This window comes from Rhinolophus sinicus, chromosome 2 (assembly GCF_057876585.1).
Source record: "Rhinolophus sinicus isolate RSI-liver-muscle chromosome 2, RSI-T2T, whole genome shotgun sequence".
Lineage (NCBI taxonomy): Eukaryota > Metazoa > Chordata > Mammalia > Chiroptera > Rhinolophidae > Rhinolophus > Rhinolophus sinicus.
Window position 1 is genome coordinate 99623239 of NC_142502.1, and position 26052 is coordinate 99649290.

General features: G+C 41.6%; 1 protein-coding gene across 1 annotated transcript in view; it reads right to left on the reverse strand.

Moving 5' to 3' along the window:
• The window catches only part of DNAH8 (dynein axonemal heavy chain 8), a 369939-nt gene continuing 343887 nt past the window's right edge, over positions 1-26052 (reverse strand). The window contains exons 88-92 of the mRNA XM_088795770.1: positions 18692-18848; positions 14380-14532; positions 14109-14298; positions 3097-3218; positions 1-398 (exon numbers count right to left, since the gene is read on the reverse strand). Coding sequence (XP_088651896.1) covers positions 111-398; positions 3097-3218; positions 14109-14298; positions 14380-14532; positions 18692-18848 — 910 coding nt within the window. The 3' untranslated portion in view covers positions 1-110. The remainder of the gene's footprint in view (positions 399-3096; positions 3219-14108; positions 14299-14379; positions 14533-18691; positions 18849-26052) is intronic.

A 26052-nucleotide genomic window follows, 5' to 3' on the forward strand; every position in this document is an offset into this window, starting at 1 on the left:
AAGAGTAACCAAGCAACGAGCAGGGCCGGGAGACACCAGCTTTGAGGGTCTCGGTAGGACTGCCCATCATTCGTTGTGGCTTCTGGTGCCTCCAGCAAGCGGAAATGAGCTTACTTGATGTCACACAAAAGGGCCACTCCTCTCAGGATCCAGTGATCAGGGGACAAGACGGTTCGCAGATACACCACGGTGATGAAGGTCAGGTCAGTCCGCCTCGGCTTCTTGTAAATGGGGCACACGTACAGCTTGGGGTCCTTGGGCGCGATGGAGTTCACGGCAAAGACGTGCAGCACAGGCAGCTGCGTGAAGAGCACCTTGGGCGTGGACTCCGTGATCTTGCTGTTGCGGCGGTCCCAGGCCGCGCCGTCCATGTACAGCCCGTAGATGTACACACCTTCCTGCAACAGGCAAGCGGAAGGGAATCGAAGTTTTAAAAAACGAGGCGCTGTGAGAGGAGCATCCATTACCGTAATAAAGGCCGTCCGTTTGGAAAGAAAACACACGCCAGTTTCAGATGCTACCAAAAGACGAAAACAGCTCCGGCACCCTGCGTTAGGGACATGGGGAGCCCAATTTCCCCTGCTGCCTGTCTTGAGGCTCTGAGAGCTGTAGAAATGGCCCTGTTATTGGTTATTTGAGCCTGGAGGTGGCCTGCCTGGGACAACAGAGCCAGCGGAGCCACATCTCCTCTGCAGGGAGCTACTGCTCCCAGAGGCCTGGTCTGAGTTAAGGAGCACGGGAGCACACAACAGGGTTTGGAGCTAAGTGCCACGGGGTGTCTCTGCCTGTGACCAACCTATGGCTCTAACTTCATCTCTGTCACAGGATGACGTGAGCTTTGTGCCGCTGGGCCTGGCGAGCAGGAGAGTCAGAGCTCCCTCCCCTGACACACACACCAGAGGCAGGTGTGATAGAGCAAGAGGGGGTGTGATGGGCAGGGAGGGGAGAGTTGGGTCTGCATTGGCTGACCATCATCCCCTGCCTCTCTCTCACCCAATAAGACCTGCCCCTGAGGGCCTCATCATTAATGTGGGAGACAAGACACACACAGAAAAATGTTTTAAAAGACATGAGTGTAGCAGCAGCACACACTTGTTCGAGGGGCTGCCTGGTGAACAGCACTGAGGCTGAGCTCAGTGCCTTCTGAGGTGAAAGGCCCCTGTGGGCCGGAGTGTTCAAGGGCCTGTGTGGGGGGTATGGCCCGAAGGGTGGGGGCATCTGGGAAGACAGAAGAGAGGGTGGGCGTCCCAGGCAGGAGCAATACTATGAAGAAAGGCGGTATGTGTGTGAAAGCCGACCCTGAATTTCACATAGCAGTGCGTTCAATGGTGATAAAATAAGTTAGGGCTCGAGCAGGGTAGTCTAGACACCAAGATGAAGGGTTTGAACTTTGTCTTGTGGGCAGAGGGGAGCCGTAGAACATGTATTCAGTAAGACAAGAACGGCTAACGGGAATCCTGAGGGAGAATCCTATCATCACGTACGCTCATAAAATATATTTATGTAGAAGATGGTGACCATTTTTTCATTTCCAGTAAGGACGGATAAAGGGAAGCAAATGTAGATTATAATAAAAGAGAATGGATTTAATTATAAAGTGTTTTCTAACAGGATGAGGACCATATTTTTTGAACCAAAAACTGAGGAACATGAATTGACACGAAAAGCATGGGCAATCCCAGAAAATCAGGACATATGATTCCCATCATTAGTTACTGTGTGACAATTACTACGTGAACAATCCGACAGTAAATTGTGTCCCTTCTAGGCTCCTGTCCCAAGAAGTTATAGTTAGAGGGTGTAGTGGGTTGAATAATATCACCCCAAAATTTGTGCCTGTCTAGAACCTCAGAATGTGACTATTTGGAACTAGGGTCTTTGCGTATGTAATTGGTTAAGGTCATACTGGATTAGTGTGGGTCCAAATTCCAACATGGGTGGTTTCTTCTAAGAAGAGGAGGGGACACACAGATACACACAGGGAGAGGGCCACGTGACAATGGAGGCAGCGATTGGAGGAATGCCAAGGACGGCTGCCAACTAGTGAAAGCTAGGAGAGAGGCATGGAGCAGACTGTCTCTCAGGGCCTTCAGAAGAAACCAACCTGCCAATATCTTCATTTCAGATTTCTGGCTTCCTGAACTGCGAGAGAAAAAAATTATATTGTTTTAAGTCACCCAGTTTGTGGTGCTTCGTTACAACAGCCTTCGGAAACGAATACAGATCTTGGTAGTCAGAAATGGGGTGCTGCTGTAACACATACCTAAAAATGTGAAAGTGACTTTGGAATAGCATAATGGGGAGAAGCTGGAAGAACTCTGAGGCACATGACAGAAAAAGCCTAGATTGTTGGTGGAAATACAGAAATTGAAGGTGCTTCTGGTGAGATCTCAGATGGAAGGAAGGACCATGCAGTTGGAAACTGGAGGAAAGGCGATCCTTGTCATAAGGTGGCAGAAAGGGCTAGAAGTTGGAAATCATGTGGTCCATCCCCTTACTTGACAATTGAGGGAATGAAAAAGAAATGATAAGGGGACGAAGATTTATTGAGTGTCATGGGCATCTGCCACTAAAGTTTCAATGATCCCGTTTAATCTTCATAACCACCAGTTGAGGCTCAAAAAAGTTAGAGAACTTGCTAGAGTTCATAGAGCTGGTAAGTGTCCAAACAATGTCTCCCAATGGTGTCTGCTCATCTCGAGCCCCCCTCCCCCATCTGGGGTCCTGCAGCTAGGAAGGCCCCAGCACTCAGGACCGCTGGTCCTTGTCGCCTCTACAAGTGCTCTCAACACTCCTCCATTCTGTGAGCAGCCCACAGCAGTGGCTGCAGATGTGTGGAAAATCCTTTTCAGCAAACACAAGTGTAACTTATAATTATAAAGAAACGCAGCCTGGAGAGTTCCCTGCGTTTGTCATTCATCCCCACTCCAGCAAATGGAGGCAGCTTTGACATGGAGGTCTTCTGGTTACCACCAAGGGAGCCCTGACTGCAAAGCCAGGGGACTACCCTGAGGCACTCACGGGTCAGTGTTAGGCAGAACCTGACTTGCAGGCCTGGCTCCAGCACTGTCCCCGCCATTGCCGGGTGGTGCCTACCACAGGGGGTGATGTGATCTCCTCCTTGGTCTGGCGCAGAACTTCATTGTGGATGGTCACCGAGTCCAGGGCCCAGCCTTTGTGGGCACGGGTTACCTCCTGCCTCATTGCTGTGAGGAAGCCTTAAAAAAACAAACAAATAAAGAAATGACTTCCATGCTTTGTTATAGTTCACTTTCAAAATCCGAAGGGGGCACTGCTAATTGTTATTTGCTTATCAATCTCTAAAGCCGTGCCCATCCAAGAGGAGTTGAGATCAAACCCCAGGGGGGACATTTCTTTCAGTGTTTTGTTTCTATGGGGACCTGTGATGAGCTAAATAGTTCTTGTCAGCTGACAGCAGGAAAGCAGCACCCTCTCTGCCTCAGACAGAGCCTTGGTTTGAAATTCTCCTGGGATTTCAACCACTCAAATCCTGTAAGGGTTGTAACCCAATCCTAGCTCATAGCATCTATTTGAAGATACAATATCTAGGAATAAGACCGGAATGGTAAAATATTCTGAGAACAGCATTCTGATTAAAACTTGAATCAAACCATTATCAAGCTTCTATTTGCTATAATGGAACAATTTCATTTAGTCTAAGGAAATAAGGCGTAATGCCAAAATAGAAAACCCGACTTTCAATTTGATCAAACAAAGCAATCACACCGGAAAGGAAAACTGCATGTTTTAATATGCGTAATACAGTTATTTTAAGACGATACATGGTTGCGCATACTGTGGCCTTTCTTTAAACTTAATATTTGCAAACCATGCCATTCAATTCAATAAGAGAAAACTTTCTTGGAGAGTAGTATTTGATGTTAGAAACTATACCCTAAACCTCAAAATGGACTTCAAAATCTTAGGACAGTTTTTCTGTGACTTACATATTACATCTAGGCCTCCATGTTAATATTGAAGATCATGCCATGCCAAGTTACGAGGCATAATTACAGGCACTGAGCTAATATCCCTTGGAGTTGGAAAGAAAGAATAGGCCCCTAGCCTGGCTTTGGGAGAAGGTCAGGTTTTCCCTGTTGCCAAGTCCCTCTCAGGTTATTAAATTAGACACTTGGGAAGGCACTCATTCATTTGTTCATTCCTTAAATCTCTTGGGAGTGGCCACTGTGTACCAGGCACTGGTCCAGGTGGGATGACCACAAAGAGGCAGAGGCCTTCCATGGACTTGGCATTCAAGCAGCTCAGTCCAGAGGGAATGTGGAGGGAGGCAGGACATGTAACACAGTGTTGGCATGAGCAAAAGTGTGAACGAAATGAACCACTCAAGAATTGAGAAAATGTAATTGGAGGTGACCCTTGAAAGGTCCTTAGGAGATGGCCAGGTGGGACAATTCCAGTTGGAGGAACAGCCTGTGTGAAGGCATGGAGGTCTAGGCTAAAGGTGAGGCAGTAATGGCAGATGAGGTTAGAACCAAGGGAGACGTCAGAGTCTGGACTCAATTTTGTGGATGATGGGAAGCCACTGAATATTTAAAGTAGGCAAGTGATTTGCTTGTATTTACATTTTATAAAATTAATCAGGGTCATCACTAAAATAGGATTTAGGCACTAAAGGAGAGTTCTTGCATTAATCCAAATGAAAAGTTAATCAACCAGAGTAGCTGATTGAAGGACTTTTATAGCTGATTCGGATAAAGCTACAGTTTCATGAAACCAAGAAGGCCTAGTAGGCAAGGATAATTTTGTGACATGAAAGGTTAACTGCAGCGGGCAGGAAACACGCGGAAGTTTGCCTGGCAGCAGCTGGCCAGTGCCCACCCACACTCTATGTGCGGAGTTCCTTTAGGTAATTTGATCAGCATGTGATTATGTGGACTTCTCTTTTAAACACTGGAGACCCCATCCTTTAGTAGCAAAATAAACACGTTGTGTGTTTGCCAGGCAGTGGTATATATATATATGACCACAATAATAAAATCCACTTCCCCCTTCTATGTCACTTCATGAAAATGTCATTTTCATCATTTCACATTAAGCGTGCATCCATGTACTGTATTGGATTCTGTGTATCCAAGTAGAGTACTTGGAATTCAATTTTAGGACATTTTGAAATTCATCACTGGTCTACGCGTGTACAAGGTCATCACGTACGAGACACAAATCCTGCTCTTCACCGTCCATCTGCACAAGTGGAATAATTGAATTTTTCGCAAACATTTTAAGTTCCAACTAAATTGCAAACTTGACCCCACTCCATATGGCACTCAGGTCGATGTCATGGGTGCCAGATGAGGACTGAGCAGGATTCTCTCTTATGTAACAACCGGTGACAAAGCCTTCAGTCTTTGTCAGAGAGCTCTGAGAGACTGTAGTGCAGTTAAGGAGAGGCGCTCTGCGGCTGCTCCCTCCTGACTTTGACAACAAGCCTCCTCATGTTTAGGAAGCATTCTCAGTGTGCCAGTAGGTGGAATCTAGAATACACATTACCTTGAGCTATTAAGAAAGGAAAATGTTAAATAAATGTATCTGAGGCCTGAGAGTGAAGGAGGAGAGAACTGTCCCCTGGGCCATCCCTACCAGAGAACATGGAGAAGATACTATTTATTTCAAGTCTTGATAGTTTCAATTTGGCTTCCTAAAAAAAAGAACACGACCTTGTGGAATTCAAACTGTAGCGAATGCCCTGAATTGTTCATTATTGAATTTAAAAAATGAATGACCATCTTTTCTGCAGACTGATATCAAGTCTAATAGAATCAAAATTTGTTTTCTGAAGCCTGTATGATTTAAAAATACTTGTTTGTTTTTCTTTAAAGCTTGAAAAGCAGTACTTTTGTCTTGGCACCTTTTTGTTTTAATAATTCTTAAACCAAATTTCAATCATCCATAGTGGAAAAGTGATTCATACACTCCTATGTCTGCCTCTGAAGTGAGAAACAAAAAGTTGGGGAAAGTCTTCAATCACAATAACCTTTTATTTTTCCTGAGATTTAACCACCCACCTGAAAATAGGTGATTTGATTATTCAAACATCGGAGTTACATGTGGTCTAAGTGAGGTGCTTAAAAATTTTTTTTCCCTTCAAACTCATACAGCATAATGATTTCTTAAAACACTTGTCAAGCTTGTTCTTTAAAAAATTCACTTTTAAGCCAGGATTATACTCTGGAAACAGGTCTAAAGTCATACTTGGTACTTCCATAATAGCAGTACCCCAATATTTCAGCAAAACAATGACTGACATTTGACTTGTGCAATCAGTTGGCGTACAGAAAGCTGCAAAATGCGTTAAGCATCATTTCAAACAAGGTTTTAGAAAAGATGAAAGAAATAACAAATCAGGAAGATTGCTTGTCTTGATTTTGTGAGGAGTTGGTTGGCACTTTGTAATGATGGTGCTATAGGTAATGCCTCGTTTTTCTTTAGTAAACGAACCAGTCTTTACGTAATGGGCCTTAGGTTGTGCAGTATTTCCTGTCTTATCAGCTACCAAGCCTCCCAGGAACATCTGTGAAAATGAAGAGGAATGATGTTCCTGCTTAAGTTCACGACAGGCAGTCTTTCCCCCAAACGAGAAGCAAATGGAGTTCATTGGTAAGTTGAATCAAAGGTCATAAATCATTAAACAGAGATGGGGTTGATCCATCTAGTTGAGTAAAAATGCACTGGGCACCTTTCGTTATCTTTGCTAGATGCTGTAAGGCAGGAATCTTCAATTGATTAAACATTAGACATACCAGGGCAGCCTTTAAAACTCCTCAGTCCCAGGCCACAGCCCAGATGAATAAAATCAGAGTCTCTAGAGGTGGGACCCAGGCATCTGTACTGTTTCAAGGCAGGGCTTCTCACACGTCAGCGTTCATAGGTACCTCCTGGGCAGGGAGCTCTTAGTACAAGGCAGGTTCTGATTCGGTAGGTGGGTCATGGGTGGGGCCTGAGATTTGGGGTTTCTATCAAGCTCCCAGGTGGTGCCACTGCTGCCGCTGATGGACCATAGAACTGGGCAGCAAAGGTCTAACACCGAGGTTCTGCACACATTACAACCACAGAGGGAGCTTTTAAGAAAATCAATTGTACAGACTCTGGAGGCCTCCTCCCCAGAGGTCTGGGGCCCCAGGCGTTAGTGTGTATTTAAAGCTCCCAGGTGATTCTTCTGCACAGGCAGGGCTGAGAACCACGCTCTTTTCACAAAGACAAGCCATTGACAGGTCACTGACCCACATCTGTTTTAAGAACAAATGTGACAAGTGGGAAGAGAAATGCCTCATGATACAAGCAAAATATTAAGAAGGCTGTCAGTAGTACAAGCCAACTCTTTCCAGAGTCCTGAGACTCATGTCTTCTCTGAAATGTCATTTATCTAGTTGGCTCCAGCAAACTCTGAGTACAAGCGGGAGAGCTACGGCTAATTCTCTTGGCCAGGTTGGGATCAGCTAAGCCCACCGTGTCTCATGTTCCAAAATGTAATTTCCTGCACTGCTCTATCTTCTCCATGTGCTAACTTTATGCTTCCTTCCCCTCGACCCAAACTCACACTTCTCCCCTCCCTCCAAACCTTTCCACCGTTCCGCCTGGAGTGGTTCTGTGGTTAACAAACTCTTCAGTATTTTCCATCTCTTCCTAGAACATCTTGCCGCAGAACCTGGTTCAACTCTGAAGACACTGTCCTTCCCAACTGTTCCTCCATCCTTTATGAGAATCTCCACTGCTTTGACAACCATTCCCTCAGGCCACATGTCCCGCCCCTCACTGTCGCTGCCCAGTGCCCATCTGGCCCCATTCACTGAGCATCCTGCCATCATCTGGGTCTCTTCGGTATCCCATTGGGCACCTTGACCTGTCAGTTCCCTGAACTTATAATTTCTGAAGACCTGTTCCTGAATTCCACCCCTTTATTCACTTTATTTCCTATTCTAGAACCATCCTTTTCATCACCTGCCCAGCAAAACCCCAATCCTGGATGAATCCAAACGCCCCCTTCTTATGCCTATAGCAGCTGCTGAACAACCCTGAAGCAAACACAGCTGCCATCACGGTTAACCGTCAGCAGCCGCGATGGATTCTCTAACCACCAGCAGTTCTTCCTCGTCCCACGCATTAGCCCTCTTTCTCAAACGTCAGCCACTCTCCTTAAATCCTTCTTCCAACACTTCACCTCCTTCTTCAAAGAGAAAATAGAAAGCATTAGGTGGCAACTCCCATATTTTCTTGCCACGAAACCTACAAACTCTCTTGCATCTACACTAATTCTTTCTTTATTACTCTTGTTACAATGGGTGAGGGGTCCCTGCACCTGCATGAATTCCCTTGGGCCTCTTTAACCCCTCTGAGTATCTCCTCTCTGTCTCTCCCTCTCCCTCTCCCTCTCTCCTGGCTCTGCTCCCCTTCTTACCAGTATTTGAGTAAGCTCAAGCTTCTATCATTAAAAGAAGAAGAAAGAAAATCCTTTCTTCTTACAAGTAATCCTCCAATTTGCTTCTCCTCTTCCAAGCGAAAATTCTTGAGAGAATTTTGTCCACACTCACCCTCGGTCTCTCCATCTGCTGGTCTCTCACTCATTCACCCTGAAATCTGCCTCTACCTTCCCACCCACTCCATGGAGGCTTCTCTTGCCAACAGTCTCCTTGCTGATAAAGCCATCGGACCATTTTTGGCCCTATCTTACCCGACCTCTGGAGGCATCTGTCACTATTTCCTACCCTCTCCTCTTGTCTCCTGTGATACTATACTCTCCTGGTTTCCTGCTTCCAAGCTCTTTGGACGTAAGGGGACCATTCGCAAGAGTTCAGGTGATCTGGATGATGGTGATACACAAGCAAATAGAGCAGAGTCCTGATGAGGCTGGCTGGAGAGGAAGACGTCCAGGGGTAGCACTGGTGAAGCCCACAGGAGGATGGAATACGCTGCATTAGCACTTGGAAGTGAGGAACCAGAATCTCACTCTGGGACTTTTGATGAGCCCGCTTTCTCAGTCAGAGGAAGAGATGAGTAGTTGCATCTATAAGAATGGCTGAGGTCATCAACGAAGGGCCGGGGCCAAGGGCAGAACTCGCCTGGGAAGAGCCCACCAAGGGATGAGAAGCAGCCCTCTGAGAGGTGGGAGGAGAACCAAGGGAGGTGCTGGACAGAAGCCGAGGTATGAGAGAGATTCCAGACCATCATCTTAGTCTAGTCCAGGGGCATGAAGTTGGCAGGAAGGTCACTAGCTTTAGTGGCCTTGGAGAGAGCAGTTTCAGTAGGATGGCAGAGGCTGGCCAGATCTCAAAGGTCTAGGTGGTGGGTGAGGAAGGTAACCAAGTGCAGAAACGAGGACTATAAAGGGTGTGGTTGTGCCCAAAGCCGGTGCATCGGATCCTTGCACACACAAGGGCCAGGAAGATGGGCTGTTATCCATCTGGAGGCATTTCTACGATGTCCCTGTCGTTCTGCGATCTGGGGACAGGCAGGTGAGTGCTGTCACTCAGATTGAGGTCCATTCTCTCGGATTCCCTCAGATGCTAGGGGCAGCACATTCAGCAAAAGGTAGCTATGGGGCATGCTTAGAATTGCGACTAGATTAGAAATCCCCAAAGTCCCTTCAGTTCTGAAGCTCTATTAACCTTTGGTGCACTCTTCTACCCAACAAACCTCAGGCTTTTATAACTATCCTCAAGACAAGCATTCGGAAATTGCTGCTAGCTGATGACACTGCCCTGAAAACAAACACACAGGCAAGAGGTTGTCGATGATTTTTACAGTAACAAAAGAGAGCAGGACAAAAATTATCCATCTCCTTGCCTCAGCAAAATCCCATGAAACCGCAAATCATGATTTGTTCTAGTCAATGAGAAGCTGTCACTGATATGTCACAAATGACTGGCGTGGCCTATCAAGTCGCTGAGAACAAAACAGAAAAACTAGCGCCGTTTGGCATCCAAATGGCGTCAAGCTCCAGACTGAGACAAACATTTGGAAAATAATGATACCGCATGACCAACCTAATCGAGAGGTGTAAGACCTGGAGAACACGGTCGGCCTCTGCCTTCATTTCATCAGCAGCACTTGTCACACTGAACAGCAGATGGCAAAGCATGGCTATCAATTAAGGGGTTCTGAAAGGCAGGTAATGCCCTGGCTGAAGTCATACTCTTTACAACTGACAGTCTTTGGATTTAAATACATCCACACATATCACACACACACACACACACACACACACACACACACACGCGCGCGCGCGCATACACACACACACCAGAATCTAATTCATGTGTGCACAATACTTTGAAAACGCACACCTGTGGGAAAAAGAGACCAAAGAAATCCTTTGAGAAATCCAAGAAGCATAATCTTAAACAGTATGGGAATATGTACCAATGACTGCTGGGAAAACCCAGTAGAACACAACAGGTTCTCCTGGGCCTGAGTAATCCGTCGGGAGGCAAATCCATGCATTGCCAAAAGCTGCGCCACTGAGCAAATATTATAGGGTCATGGGCACAGACAGCTTGTCCATTTTAATAATCAAATCTAACCGCCACATGGCTGAGCTCATCAATTGCTACAGAAATGATTGTGGAAGGGGCTGAAAATACTAGATTAGCTCCACGGTGGCTGACTCAGCCTCTTCAAATATGACTGACAAAATATCAGGCCATCAGCACGCAACCAAGCAGCACGGCAAACAGCATGAGCTCAGACATGGAGCCGGGGGCCAACGGGGCCTGACACCTGTCCTTGCGGCAGAAGCGCGATGGGAGACACATCAGACACTATGAGACGCACACCGCATTACACGGACACAGAGTAAATGGTCATCTATGAACAAAACGTGTCAAGTATTTTAAAACATTTCAAATATCCACAGGTGATTTTGGCTATACACATTTGTAATGCAACTATGGCCTCTTTGCAAATTGTACTGTGTTTTACTTAAGTGTGTGCTTCTTAAAAAAATTAAGTAAACATTTATTCAAATATTTGGAGCCAAAGAAAGAAATTATTTCATTAATGGGGACTGGGTTAGAAGATATAAAACCAGAAGGTACATTCATGTTGAGAAATCAATGATTGGTATTAAAATAGTAGCCAGAGAGCTTCCAAATCGAAGGGACTTCATCTGCTTGCACACCACCTGTGAGCATGCAGCAAGTGGCTATAATCTTTATGTTTCCCAGACTTGGCCACGTGATACAGAACGGAATGTTTTAGGGTGGTGCAAAAGTTATTGCGGTTTTTGCAATTATTTTTAACCTCTTAAACCGCAATTACTTTGGCACCAACCTGAAATTTTGTCTCTCATGTCAAGGGAAGGAAAAGGAAGCAGAGAAGTGATTAGTATGCAGGGAAAGTCGTCTCCACTCTTCCATGTGATGAAAGAAAGCAACCCTAGATAAGAGTATTTGTGTCTGTGTGCTCGTGTGTGTAAAGGGTAGGATGCTTGAATAAGCCGGGGGCTTGCCAAGACATGGGGTGCCATGAGACGAGGAAACAAACTAACTTGAAACCAGAAATGAAGAAAAGTGAAAGGATTAGGACTATTAACAAGAAAAGATAGGTTAAAACAAACAAACGAAAAACCGAAATGGGTACCTGCATTTGTATTTAAGTATTGCTCTGGCTTGTAACACTTCTTACCAAATAGTAACAATTAGTTCCTGTTAATGCTTTGCTATTGTAAGTCACATTTTTAGTGAAAGAAAATCACAGAAGGAGGTTGTGATCAATGACTTAGTCATCTGTGTCTGTGGAAAGACGGGATGAACCAATCCCATGCCCCTCAGTTTCTGAATATCAAAAATACACTTAACAACCCCGCAGGGTTTTAAATCACTGCTCCTTACCCCTTCCCCAAACTGCAAGACTGCCAACACACCCCACCTAGGTGTCCCAATAGCACTCGCTGACAAACGCAGTGTCCTGCCTTTCCTCCCAACCAGTCCCTCGTGTGCTGCCCTCAGCCCAGCCCCTGCCACGCCCTGCTCTCTCAAAGATTCCCATCTCATCACTTTACCACCTCTGTTCCCTCATCTGCACCTGGTTACCATCCCAGGCTCTCTCCCTTGGACCGGGTAAGTGTCTCATTGCTCTGGGTACCCCTCTTCCAGTCTACCCTCTACCTTCTCCAAGAATGATCTGATCGTTGGTGACTTCCCATTGCCTGTGTGATGCAGCCCAAACTCCCCTGGAGGACTTCACGTTCCCGCCTCACTCCCCACCACCCTGCTCCTGCTTCCTGAGCTCCGGCCACACCGTCTCCTTCTTGCCCTGAACAGTCCTTGTATTTACTCAAGCCGCTGCCTGGAATGGCCTTTTCTTGCATCCCTGCCTCTGCAAACCCGACTCTCTGCTTCCTGTAGGAAGTCCTCCTTGGCAAAATTCATCTCTCTGCTCTCAGTACTAGTGTGGTACTTAGTTCTCAACGGGTGGGTTTTGGGGGGGGTGACATTTATTACATCACATTAAAGTTGCTGATGGATCTGTCTTACCAACCAGATCATGAGCTCCTTTAGGGCAGGAATCAGGTCTCAAATCTCTGTCTACTGAAACATCGACAGAGAGGCTGGCAAACAGGAGGTGGTTAAACAATCCTAATTAAGTTAAATGCTATTTCTTCAGGCTGCCAAGCTGGGAATTACCTGGTGACAACTTACTGAAATCGAGGGCTGGTAAGGAGGAAAGAGACTCATAAGTAGACCCATGAAGTCTGAGAACCATAATAAAAAATTTTCCTCACCAAATTTAATGGAAATTCCGGGGGTGGAAAATAGATAAGTGAAATCTGGAGGCTGTCTTTTACAAATCTAAAGTCTATTGACATAATAATAATATTCTATGCATAATTTGATAAGCTCATAAAAACCACCATGGTTAAGTGTTGTAAATTTAGAAAATGTTAAGGCACTTGAAAACGCGTGATGTGAATGAATGTATGTATACAGCTACAATTAAATGCAAACTTTTAAGATATACGAAAGTATTACGCATACGAAGAAAAGTGCACGAGTCATAAATGTAGAACTCAATGCATTTTTATCAAAGTAACCAATATCCAGATCGAAGAGTGGAACATTTCCAGACCCCGAGATCTCCCCTGCGCCATTTGCAATCACTGCCCTCGCCCTCAAGGGTAACCACACTCCTGCCTTTTCACACCACGATCTGTTTTGCCTGTTTTAGTTCTTTGTATAAACGGAATTGTAGAGTATATATACATTCCACATACATCATAATGTATACATTCTACATACATTACAATGTATACTATATACATACATTGCAACGTGTTCTGATTGGCTTTCTTCACTTAACATCATTTTACGAGATTCCACCAGATTGTGGTGAGTAGCACCTACATCCTAAAGCTGTAAGTGTGAATGTTTCTTAAATTGTACTAGTGGAGCTATAAGGTGCTGAACTGTAAGGAACCCACCATCTCTTCATTTTGACCAAGAATTACTTGAAATAAACTATTCATATTGTAGTCAGACAAAAAGTTACTGTGTTTCTGGACTTTATGAACTCTATGACATCCAGTCAGTAACTGACTCAGTAAATATATCTAGAATGAAGGAATAAATGCGGCAGAATCACAAAGCACTTTTTCAAAGGAAAAAAAAACACGGGGTGGGGGGGGACAGATTCCGGAAGTTTACCGAATTAAATTTTGCCACATGATCATTTTTGAAATCAATCTAATTTTCTGAATTCTAGGAACAACTTTTGCATATTTTGAGGCTTCATTTTTGTTATTTTCATAAACATTTAAAAACGAAGCCTTGACTCAAACTTGGTTTTACTATTTCACGTGTCCTAACCATAGACTGATGGCTTGTTGACGTGAGTGAGAAGAAAAATGAAGGTTTGGCTACCATATTGTAGAAGCAATGTGGTAGAAAGAATTTCAGAATGCATTTATAAAACAAATACGGAGGGGTCATCTGTGGTCTCCAACCTTTGAAAGCACGTGTCCAGCTCTCAACAGGCTAACCTGCTATATGGTTTTGTGTAGGATACTTACATCACACCGTGATACTATACAACTGCCCACATCCTCCAGGTTTGTCCACTTTTCTGTGAGCACATACCTTGGGGATTAAAGAAACCAGTCATCCAGAACACATTGGGCCTCCCTTCAAATATCCAAGTAGAAAACTGAGCATTTCTTTCCAAAAATTCAGTGAACCAGAAGCCCAGCGTGGATGAGTCCCAGGATACTCTTCTCCAGATCTGAGGGATGCGAGCATCATACATGTTGTCCAGGGCATCTCTCAGGTTCTAAAAGAGATCAAGTTGAAATATGAGGAGAAGCAACATCCACAAAAGGGGGAAATAACTATTGAGATAAAAACAGCTCACCTCACTCATAATGATTGTTCCTTCGATGGCCAATTTTAGGTCACTCAGGCTACTGCGAAGTATTGAGATGACTTTTTGCATTCTGTCAATTTCTTGTCTCAGAAATATATTCATTGAATTAAGATGTCCCATCTTTATCAAACGAGCTTTCACCTAAAACAAAATAGACAATATAATGAAGGAGATTAAAAAGTAATCATCTGTCACTTCTCTTTTAATAACTTCTCCTTTCGCTCTTCTTTTTCTTCCTCTAGATGTATCTCCAGTGGCCGAAATGAACCCTAAAGAACCAAACTTGCCATTAAATCCCCCCATTTTCTGGGCTTCCAAAACTACTGGTCAACTGAAATGATTTTTATTTCCTAGTGATTGTACTTAGTTGATAATTGGAAATATACTTTAAAAAGATGACATAAAATTGTACCTTTTCCCCCTTTCAAATGATTAAGTACTAAGTGTCAGGTAAGTATTCTTTTGTAATTTAACGTTCATAAGAGTACAGTTTGCAATACTTTTTTCACAGTGCTTACAGAGTCGTTATTAGAAATGTCACAGAAAGTTAATACAGCCCAAATCTTTACAGAACAGTCACCAGTGAATGTGACTGGCTGCCGTTTCCTAAGATCATTGCTGCCTGGGCTAGGGTGACGAAAGTGAGGCTTTCTAATCTAACCAATGAAAATATTTGATTTTGCGGGCGGGTCATTAAGCACCTATCATTTGTTCCTTTTGGTTTCCCACTTATTGACCATTTTGAAGAGATCACTATAAAAGCCTCTGGTTGTGGAAACAATAAAATACAACATTTACTGGAAAATAAGCCGATACATATACACATTTCAATTTAGTGACATCTGCCTAAGAAAAGATTGACTCTGATTACTGGCAAGAACGCATAAAGAGATTTGAACTTTCTGCTGGCCACACTTGAAGAGCTGCTGGCGTAGGAGGGGTAAGGATAAGCACAGGGAGTGAGAGACAATTTAGTGATGATCCAGCCTGAAGAATCACCAGAGACCAGTAAGCTGTGGGATTCTCTGCTGGAGACACCCACTGCCCCTTCTTGAGTCACGGAACGTTACAGATCGGTGATCAGCTTCCGACTTGTCTGGACTACCCTCCTCATTTTTTCTGGCGTGACACAGAAGTTCCCAACTCAGCGATGGACACCTGTGCTTTATGGCAGCTGGGAAGCACTTCTAGTAAGCGAGAGGTGAAGAGGGGATGCACAAACTCAGAGGGAAGCAGTGATGTAAAGCTGAACAGCCAGGACGGGACTATCTGTGTAGGTAGCGCAAGTGATACTAAAATCCTGAGCAACCACGCCAGTGGAGGTCCCTTACTCTGTCCGCATACCAACCTTCTGACATTCTCCTAAATTTGGTTCTAGAACTTATTTTTTACAGGCTCCACTATCCTGTTCTCATCCTGAGCCCTTCAGCCTCAGTGGCATATACATCATTCCCTTTAAATGTAAATGTCGTGACTACTTTATGCAAACTCACACTTAAGGAAAGGGGAAATTATGGAAATACTTTTGCAACCCTCACAAGTGGGAAAGTAAGCCCAGGTATTGGTGACAATGTCAAATCAATAGCCCAGGTAACTTTAGTACCTAACAGCCCAAACAAGCAGGGCCTTGCCCTACTTAGGGTTTTAAAAGAGAAACTTGACTTGCAATAGAGACATGCTTAAGAAAAACTTAGACTCTAGAAAATCTGATTTTAGTACTGATTTTATATTGAGTATGATTATTGTTCTAGCCTGAAATTGTCTTTTTCTTAATAAAATGAAAGATTTACTATAGTCTCGTATAAGATGTCCTCTATGTTTCTGGGACCACATAGTAATGTAGTTTCTACAGTAATGTGGCTTCGTGTTTACTACGGAAGTCAAAAGTATAATTATATTCCAAGTTGCAAAATCCACTTTACATTTCTTCTAGAAAATAAAGGATATTAAAAAGTAAGTGGAGTAGAGTCAATGGAATTGTAACAACTATATACGATGCCAAAGGGGCAGTAGATTGGGGGAGGGAGGTTATCACTTGGTGAAGGGTGTAAATGTCTATTATATTGTTTTGTACACTTGAAACTAATAATAAAAAAAAGTAAGTGATCTTGAAAGAGGAAGCAGTTGTTGATCTCTTAACACGAACTCTCTCCCATATAGCAACTCACTTGGTGACATCCCTCAATCTCAGTTCCTGCCAGGATAGTGCCAGAACAGAGATCTTGGTGAAGTGGCCTCCACCAAACCCGGACAGCTCAAATTGTCCCAAGGTCTTGAAACCCTCCTCTGGTGACATCAACCTGTGGTCTCGTCGTACAGAGTAAGTTTTATCTCTCTTTCACATGCCAGTTTTTAAAATCTTGGAAGGCAGGTATTATGCCTCATCTGTCTTCTGAAGATCATTTACAATGAACCATTGAAAATGTGTACTTAAAATATTTACTCACTTAAAAAAATATTCTCACCTCACTATAACTATCTATGTGAAGTCATTGATTTCAGAATCTTGGCTAAATGTCTTGGTACTCATCTACACAATGGAAACTAAAATTGTTTTAAGAAGCAAGAAAAAGGTTTTTATTTTTTTTAATTGTTGGGGGTACTCATCACAGGTTGGAGGACTAGGGGCTCCTAGCTGACAAATGCATTTTTTTTTCAGAGCCGGGGATGCAGGACAGGACAGATATAGGACCATAGTTACACCTGCTCTAGGGCATCAGCCTCTCACATTTTGGTTGAAAAGCTAAACTCGACTCAGCCAAGCCTAGGACTCAGGTGAAATTCTGACCATCACCAGTGAGGGGTGGAGGCTAAGAACAGGAGAGAGGAGGCCAGATTAACACCCATGTCCTCTTGCATGAAGACGGGACCATGTTGGAGGACCTCTCACAGAACTTTCAGGTCATCCAGAAATTTGACCACAATTAAAGATTTATTTAGATCAGTAGTTCTCAAAGTGTAGTGTGGGACCCCTGAAGGTCCCTGAGATCCTTTCAGGGGGTCCACAAGGTTACATTTTTTTACAGTTATATTTAGGCATTATTTGACTTTTTTACTCTCCTCCTTTCAGTAGTGTACAGTGGAGTTTTGCAGAAGCTATGTGACAACAGATTGAATGCAGAAGCAGATGTAAGGGCCCAGCTGTCTTATATGAAACCAGATATTAAAGAGATTTGCAAAACTATAAAACAACCCCACTCTTCTCAATTATTTTTCTGTTTTTTAAAAAAATATATGCTTTTTAAAAATAAAAATGTCATTGATGTTAACATGTAATGGGTTTATTACTGTTATTTTATAGTAAACTAATAAATATTTTTGAAATTTTCCAGTTTTGGTTTCTAATATATTAAATATCAGTAAGTATAACCCACATAAAAAAGCTATTTGGGGTCCTCAATTATTTTGTAAAGGGTCTTGAAATAAAAGAAATTAAGAAAAACCCCAAGATTAATAAATAAACACCTGCGAGGTTCAAGAAGTAGAAAATTATTGCCACCCAAACTGGGGAGTGAATTCATTTAAATAGCTTGCTTTCCTATTACCTGGTTGAGGGGACTGGAAAATGAAAAGTATGGAGGGCAGGAAACAAAAATTAGGGGTAAATTTAAAGGATGAACAGAGCAGGCTTAGGTAAGAGAGGGAGGGAGAAGTTTTGTGGGGACAAAGCCCTGGAGAGAAGTTTCCAGGCTCTCGGCCTCACATGGAAAGGTGCTGGCTCGGGTAGTAGATGGCTGTCAGCTGTAGCCCGTTAGCCAATTGGCTACTGATATAACTGCCTTGGTTGCGCTGGGGAGTGGGAGTTGGTAGAAAAGAGGACAGAGGGTTGCATGTCGTGTGAATCCAGCCTCCAGTGAGACCATAGTGGTATGACTCCCCTATCTATGGCTTCGTGGGTGTTCCTTTTTGGCCTCACCACATCCTGCGCTCTTATGTGGGGAGCGGGAGCAGAGACCCCGCAGGCCGCCCCGCACGACAAGTTTCCAGCCTAGAGGGTTAAGATATCTGGGGATCCAAAGACAGAGGAATCCAAAGATGGGAAAAAGGTACAGAAAAAACAATTGAAAGAGAAAGTGGGGTAGAAAGGAAATGGAGGAAGGTGTCAGAAAAACTGCAGATCATAATTTGTAGGATGCTTGAGAAGGGTAAGGAAGAAAAGACCAAAGGGTACAAAGAAAGAGCTGAAAATGAAGAAGGAGTGAGCAGAGAGGAAGGGACTGAAACACACTGTCCCAAGATTGGGCTCAGCACCGTGGAACCCAAAGGTGGCCCTGTACACGGGTGTAAGGGCACAGCTTACCTCGTGAGGAACGTAATCAGGAGGCAGTTTGCTCAGCATATCTTCAGATAATCTATAAACAATGGCTTCCCGGGTCTCTCCTATTCCACCTCCGCTCTCTTTGGGTTGAATGTTGGTAATTGTTTCAAGAACAGCAGAAGCAGTGTTACTCTGATACCTGATAAAAAGAAGGAACTGTTCAGAATGTAGTAGGGAAATGCACCTTCAGAGATAATTAGCACAGCTAAATGAGATGATAAATCACTCAAATCAAATCCAGCCCCCAAAAGGGAAAATTTACCACCAACCTATAGGAATAAAAAACTAGCGATCCATTCTACTGTTTCTAATGGGACATCAAGAACATCACAGAAATGTAAAGCTCTCCCTCTTCAGGAAAAGAGATTCCACAATCGTCCTTGATAGGCCAAAGCAGTGCTATACAATCTTGCTTGTAGCTAACCTGAATACCTCATGCTGGACAAAGCCCACTTCCTTTTATCTTCCCCGGCTTATGGACTGGTCATAAGACACTACCATTGTATGAAGGTTGGATGATTAAGTTCGCAAACGTTCTACCGTGTGCTTACACAGTGGAAAGTTCACAAACTTAATTGTCTGACCTCATATGACAGCTTGTTAGATCAAAGAGCACCGTTGATAGTTCCTCACTGAATTATCAATTATTAAGATTTCTTTGGTCTTTCTGTTTTATTTTCTCACTTTCCACTTGCTTTATGATTTCTAAGGTGTCTTAAGTGCAGCCACCCATCTTTAAAATAATCCATATATTCAATAAAGATTTACTATATACCAGACATTGAGCTAGGTGCTGGGATATGGCAGTGACCAGGTCCCCCCGCCTTGGTCCCTTTCTCTAGTGGAGAAGGGGGACCTTAGACAATCTCATCAGAATAAGTGCTGTGGAGAAAAGAAGAGGATGCTTTTAGGACACTATTGTCTGTCTCTCTCTCTTTTTCTCACTCTTGCTTTCTAGCTCTCTTTGGGTCGACCAGAGGCTTTGAGGTACATGAACTTAGTTTTCATCCCACAGTGGTTGAGTCAACCAGCAGTTTTGACACACAGATGGTATATGCATGTGTACGTGTGTGTATATGTGTGCATGTACATGGATGTGTGGGTGTTGGAAGTGATTTACACTGGAAGACCAGGGAAGCTCTCTCTTCAAATATCATATGTAAGCTGAGACCTGAAAGATGAACAGGTTGGCCAGGCAAAGTTGGGTGGGGTGGGAGGCTAAGAAAGGACATTTGGGTAAGAGGTAAGGCCTGAAGGTGAGAAGGACTTTGTGAATTTGAGGAACAGAGACAAGGCCCATGAGGTTGTAGCCAGTGAGCTAGGAGGAGAGATAAGGATGGTGATGGAGGAGGGGCCGGATCATGCAGGTCACGTGGGCTACTTTAAGGATTCTGAACATTACCCTAAAGGTAATAGCCAAGCACTGAAGACACCCCAAGCAGGGTGTGGCATGAGCACATTTAAAATTTTCTGTCTTTTCTGAACGCCTAATTTGCCAACTATTAACATCACATAATTAGTTTTGGGTTAACTATTTTTTTTGTTTCTAAATTTTCTCTCTTGTCCAGATGTAAATTATATTTGTACCTCCTTTCATAGGTGTTAGAGGCAAATCTAAAAGGAATTCAATAAATGCTTGAGATTAGTAATTTGTTTTTATGTTTTATTTTCTTGGACATAAGATAAGACTTTATGGCTATATATATCAAAAATTTAAAGGACAGACCTTTAATTTAGCAATTTTACATCTAAGAGTTCATCCCAAAGAGAAAATCAGACATTTCCATTTCTGACTGTATAGTGCAATTGTTACTCTGAACAACTCTATATAAAATAACTAAAAATGCTGGATAAGATATGAAGAACAGCTTTTTAAATACATTACTGAACTGGCAAGAAACTAAGAAGTCCTCAGGGTCCAATGAAATACAAAGTGAAAGCTGGAATTCAGAGAGATATGCCAGATTTTACCCTGGAGACATCACCTAATCCCTGGTGTTCTGGAGCTGCTGTCTGGATAGTACAGTGAGAGAGAGGGAAGCCCTAGATCCAAGGTGGAAAGTCTAATAGGAAACTCCTACATAAATCTGGGACACCATTAGGCTATACATTCAGTATAAGGGTAAAGTATTAATGACCCACCTGTCAGAAGGGGATTGTAGGTAAATTGGTCTACCTAGCTTGACACTGAGTAGGAAAAAAATCTTTCCTGAGAATTCTTAATTCACCAGATTTGTGACATTAATTAACATGCATTCATATTACCTATGTGATTTGAAAAACCTCAAGCCAAACATTTATTTTAAGATGGACCCAGGAAGTCCCAGGTGGCACCTGGTGGAAGCAGACACAAATCTTCCCTGCAACAATATGCCTTCACTCCAGGTCTCAAAGAATATAACAGTTAATTTCCAATAGACTTGAGCTCATAGTCAAAGTTACAAAACTGACAAAGAGACAAGGCACTGTGAGCAAGAGTCAGTAGAAAGAACAGAAAGCAGAACCAGACCTGCAAAGATCTCAGATAGTGAATTTTCAGACGCACATTATAAAATGTTTTTGCTACATTGAAGAATTTTAAAAGGTGACTGAAAATGTAGAAACCATAACATGAATAGCACATTTGAAAAAGAGCCAAATAGAACTTCTGGAAATTAAAACAGAAAATAAAATTTAAAACTGTATTAGTTTTTTATTGATGCTACAAAAATTACCACAAAATCAGTGACTTAAAACAATACAAATTTATTATCTTATAGTGACACAGGTCAAACTGGGCTAAAACCAAGGTGTCAACAGAGATGGGTTCCTTTTTGTAGGCTTTTGGGGAAGATCTGTTTCCTTTATTTGAGTTGTTGGCAGAATTCACTTTCTTGTAGGACTGAGGTCTCCCATTCCTTGATGGCTGTCAGGTGAGGGTTTTTCCTAGCTTCTAGAGGCCAGTTGCATTCCTTGGGTCATAGCCCCCTTCCTACATATTTAAATCCAGCAAAGGGAGATTAAGTCCCTCTCTTGCTTTGAGTCTTTACTCCTTCTGTTTCATCTCTCTGATCCACTTTTTTGTCTCCCTCTTCCATTTTTAGGAGCTCATGTGATTAAACTGGACCCACTTGTATAATATAGGAAAACATCCCCATCTAGGGATCCTTATGCTTAATAATATCTGTAAAATTCTTTTACCACATAAGGTCACATATACAGCAGGTTCTGGGGACTAGGACATGGATATCTTTGGGGGTCCACTAATCTGCCTACTATAACAGTTAATAATGGATTAAACAGCAGATTAAATAGAGCCAAATAAAGTATAACGAAACTGGAAAATAGATCTGAAGACATTATCTAGAATGCTTCAGAGGGGAAAATAAATAGGAATTATGAAAGAGAAGTTAAATATGTAGGCTAGAGTGATGAGCTCTAACATACATCTCAGAAAAGTTTCAGAAAGATAGAAGAGGGAGAATGAAAAAGAGATAATATGTGATGAAATAACAACTGAGAATTGATGAAAGATCTGAATTCTCAAATTCAGGAAACTCAGTGTATCCTAAGTAGGATAAACAAACAAACAAACAAACAGATAGATAGAAATCCATATAAAGACATATCACAATGAAACTGTGGAACCCCAAAAAACAAAGAGACTGTCTTAAAAGCAGTCAGAAAGAAAAACAGGTTATCTAGAAATAAATGACAATTAGACTGATAGCCAATTCTTCAAGAGCAGAAATAGAAACCAGAAGAAAATAGACTAGTGTATTCCACCTGCTAGGATAAAAATAACTACAAACATAAAGTTGTATTCCAATCAAAATTATCTTTCAAGAATGAGGGTAAGATAAAAGATTTGAATAGATATTTCACCAAAGAAGCTGTATTAATGGCTAGTAGCCCGTAAAAAAGATGCTTACTTCATTATTTATTAGGAAAATGCAAATTAAAACCACCATGAGATACCACTTCACACCTACAAGAATGGTTATAATAAAAAAAAATAGACAATAACAATTGTTGGCAAGGGTGTAGAGAAACTTGAACCCTCCCTCATACATTGCTGGAGGGTATTGTAAAATGGTGCAGACACTTTTGAAAACAATTTGGCAGGTTCTTAAAATGTTCAGGATAGATTAATCATGACTCAATAACTACACTTCTAGTTATCCATCAAGAGAAATAAAAAGATGTGTCTAAACAAAGACTTGTACATGAATGTTCATAGCAGCATTATTCATAATATTCAAAAAGTGGTCACTACCCAAATGTCTACCAACCAGTGAACAGACTAACAAAATGTGGTCTATTCATATGTTGGAATACTATTTGGCAATAAAAAGCAATAAAGTACTGATACATGCTACGACATGGGTGAGCTTCAAAAACATTATGCTAAATTAGTGAAAGAATCCATCCACAAAGACCACATGATATATAATTCCAGCTATAGGAAATGTTCAGAGAAGGCAAATCTACAGTGACAGAAACAGTTTAGTGGCAGCCTGAGGCTAGGCGTGGAAGTGGAAATTGATTACAAATGGGTACAAGGATTCTTTTGGGGTGATGAAAATGTTCTAACTGAAATTAGATTGTGGTGATGGTTGCACAACTCTGTAAAGTTACTAAGAATCATTGAACTGTCCATTTACAATGAGTGAATTTATGATAGGTAAATTATATCTCAATAAAGCTGTTTTTCAAAAAAGGAGGGCAAAATAAGACATTTCACACAAGAACAAAAGAGTTTACCATCAACAGGCCCTCACTGAAGAAAATGCTGAAGGATACACAGAGGGTGCCAAAAAAATGTATACACATTTTATAAAAAGGAAAATTGTATTAAAATTGTAATACTCAATGTATATCAATAACAAAAGATGAAGGCAAGTCACGTTTGACTTCTGCAATTAAAAGAGGTGCTCAAAGTGGTTACCATCAGCACCAAGACACTTCTGATTACAGCGAACTATTGCTTGAGCAACGTTGACGGAAGTGTCCACTTGTACACATTTTTTGGCACCCTCGGTATTTCAGAAAGGAGAATAATTATTCTGATGGAAGGTTTGAAGTGTAGAAAAGAATGGGTCAATGCATGGGTAAATCTAAGTAAACATTATGGTATAAACAAGTAATGTGTTTAATGGTGGGGTTAAAAACAAGATAAAATTAAAACACTGAAATAACAGGAGGGGAATGACTGTAGCTCAAGTTATCTGAGAGGTTTAGATTGCGAGGAGGGTAAAGATACTACCGTATTTTGCCATATATATATATATATATATATATATATATATATAATGTGCTCCCGTGTATAATGCGCACCCATGTTTTTGGCCCAAACTTTCAGGGAAAAAATCTTTTGTTTTAATTTTTTAATTCAAATTTTTATTTGTTGACATTTAGGTATTTGCTTTTGTATTATAAAGGAATTTTAGCATTTATTATTTTAACATATTATGGTACAAGAAATTTTATGTACCGGTAACAAATTTATGATATTTATGCGTTATAGAAGGCCAAGAACTCTTCATCGTTGCAAGTTCACTGTAAGTTCAACAAAACTGATTATTGTATTCCAGGGTATTTTTCATATGGATATCGTGATTGACTTCTAGAGTTACACTTTCAACTCATAAGTATAAACAAAAGGATTAAAAACACTTATGTAGATACGGAACTAGTGCTACCCATGTATAATGCGATTTGGGCAAAAAAGTGCCCATTATACACGGCAAAATATGGTAATTTTAGGCTTAATTTAAAATGGATGTTAAAATGTCTATGGTAACCAGTAAAAGAATAGAAACAGAGTTACATAACTTACAAATTAGCAAAGGGGAAAAACAGAATAAGAAAAACTCATATTTAGTAAAAAGTCAAAAAGGAAGAAAAGAAACAAAACAGAAATAGTGGTGCGAAAAAGCGACATTCTATATTTATTCTTTATATTTTATACACATTATAAATACTCTTGTACTTATACAATATGTTCTCAAAAAAACAGACAAGTGTACAAAGATAATATACAAGACTGTTTAGAGCAGTATTTATAATAACTCCCAGTGACACTCTATAAAAATCTATACAACTAGTAAAAATGATGTACCTCTATGTTTATTGATAAGATAAGGTTACTGAATTGAGATTATTGACTAAAATAGCATGGTACAAAAAACAGGTATGATCTAATTTTTTTTGTTGATAATGCTGTGCATATAGACAGAGAAAAAACCTAGAAGAGTATTTTGATAGTGGGATTTTTGTATAATGAGCTTTTGCTTCAATTATTGCTTTCTATTTTCTGCATTGGTTATTTTTATCAATGAGAAAGTACAATTTTTGTAATAAAGAAGATTAAAAGCATTTACATTTTGAAAAATAAGGGAAAAAAATAACCCCCCAGAAGCAAAGCCAACCACAAGTGTCAAGAACTCAACGGAGATGAATTAGTGACAAATATTTCAGGCTCACTGGAATGCGTTTTACAAATCCCTACTAATCCCACCCACCCCTTCTGCATTTTCTCACAGCATATGGAATGAGAGAATTATACCTCTTTCTCTCTTCATCCCCAGGTGTGAGTTAAACCACCTTTTGTGGAAATGGCCCTAACAGGCAAAATCCTAAGGATAACTGCTCAAGTTTTCCAGGCTTCTTTGCTTATGAAAAAGACACATTTTGTGCAAACTGGGGGAATCCTGAATTGTTCAGCTGACCTCTAATTTATTTAGGAAATCAGCTGAGCAGCAGAGGAGATGCTTCTGTCTTCAGCATTTTTATCTGATTATCAGGTAGAATACCACATCTGGACCCAAACCTGCGTATCCAAACAACTGAAACCTTTCCAAAGTCATGGCTAAGGTCAATGCACCTGCCACATGCTTTATTTACATGCTGGACTTTCAGTCCATGATGAACAGTGATTATGAGGGGCCTGCATCAGACCTAGTAAATGTTTGCAATCCAACCAGACTTGGGGAATTAACTCCACATTATCTTTAAACATAGGAATTTCACAATAAAGACCAATAAGGTAAAGACTGATTTTTAATAAATTAAAATTGACTTTGTGTAATTTTACATATAATTTTAAATTTATTTTACTATTTTTTGGTGAGCCACCTCTATTCAGATGTTGGGGTTTTAAAATGTCCCAAAGGACATTTATTTAATAAGTTGAAAGATAAGTATATCAAGCACACATACAATTGAATGTATGAATAGAGAACAAAACGTTCTAGTAAAGTGGCACAAAAAGGCATTTGCAATCCATTACTGATTTTTGAAGTATGGCACTGTTCCAGCTTTTAAAAGTCATATAAAGTATACACATAACTCTAAGGGGGGGA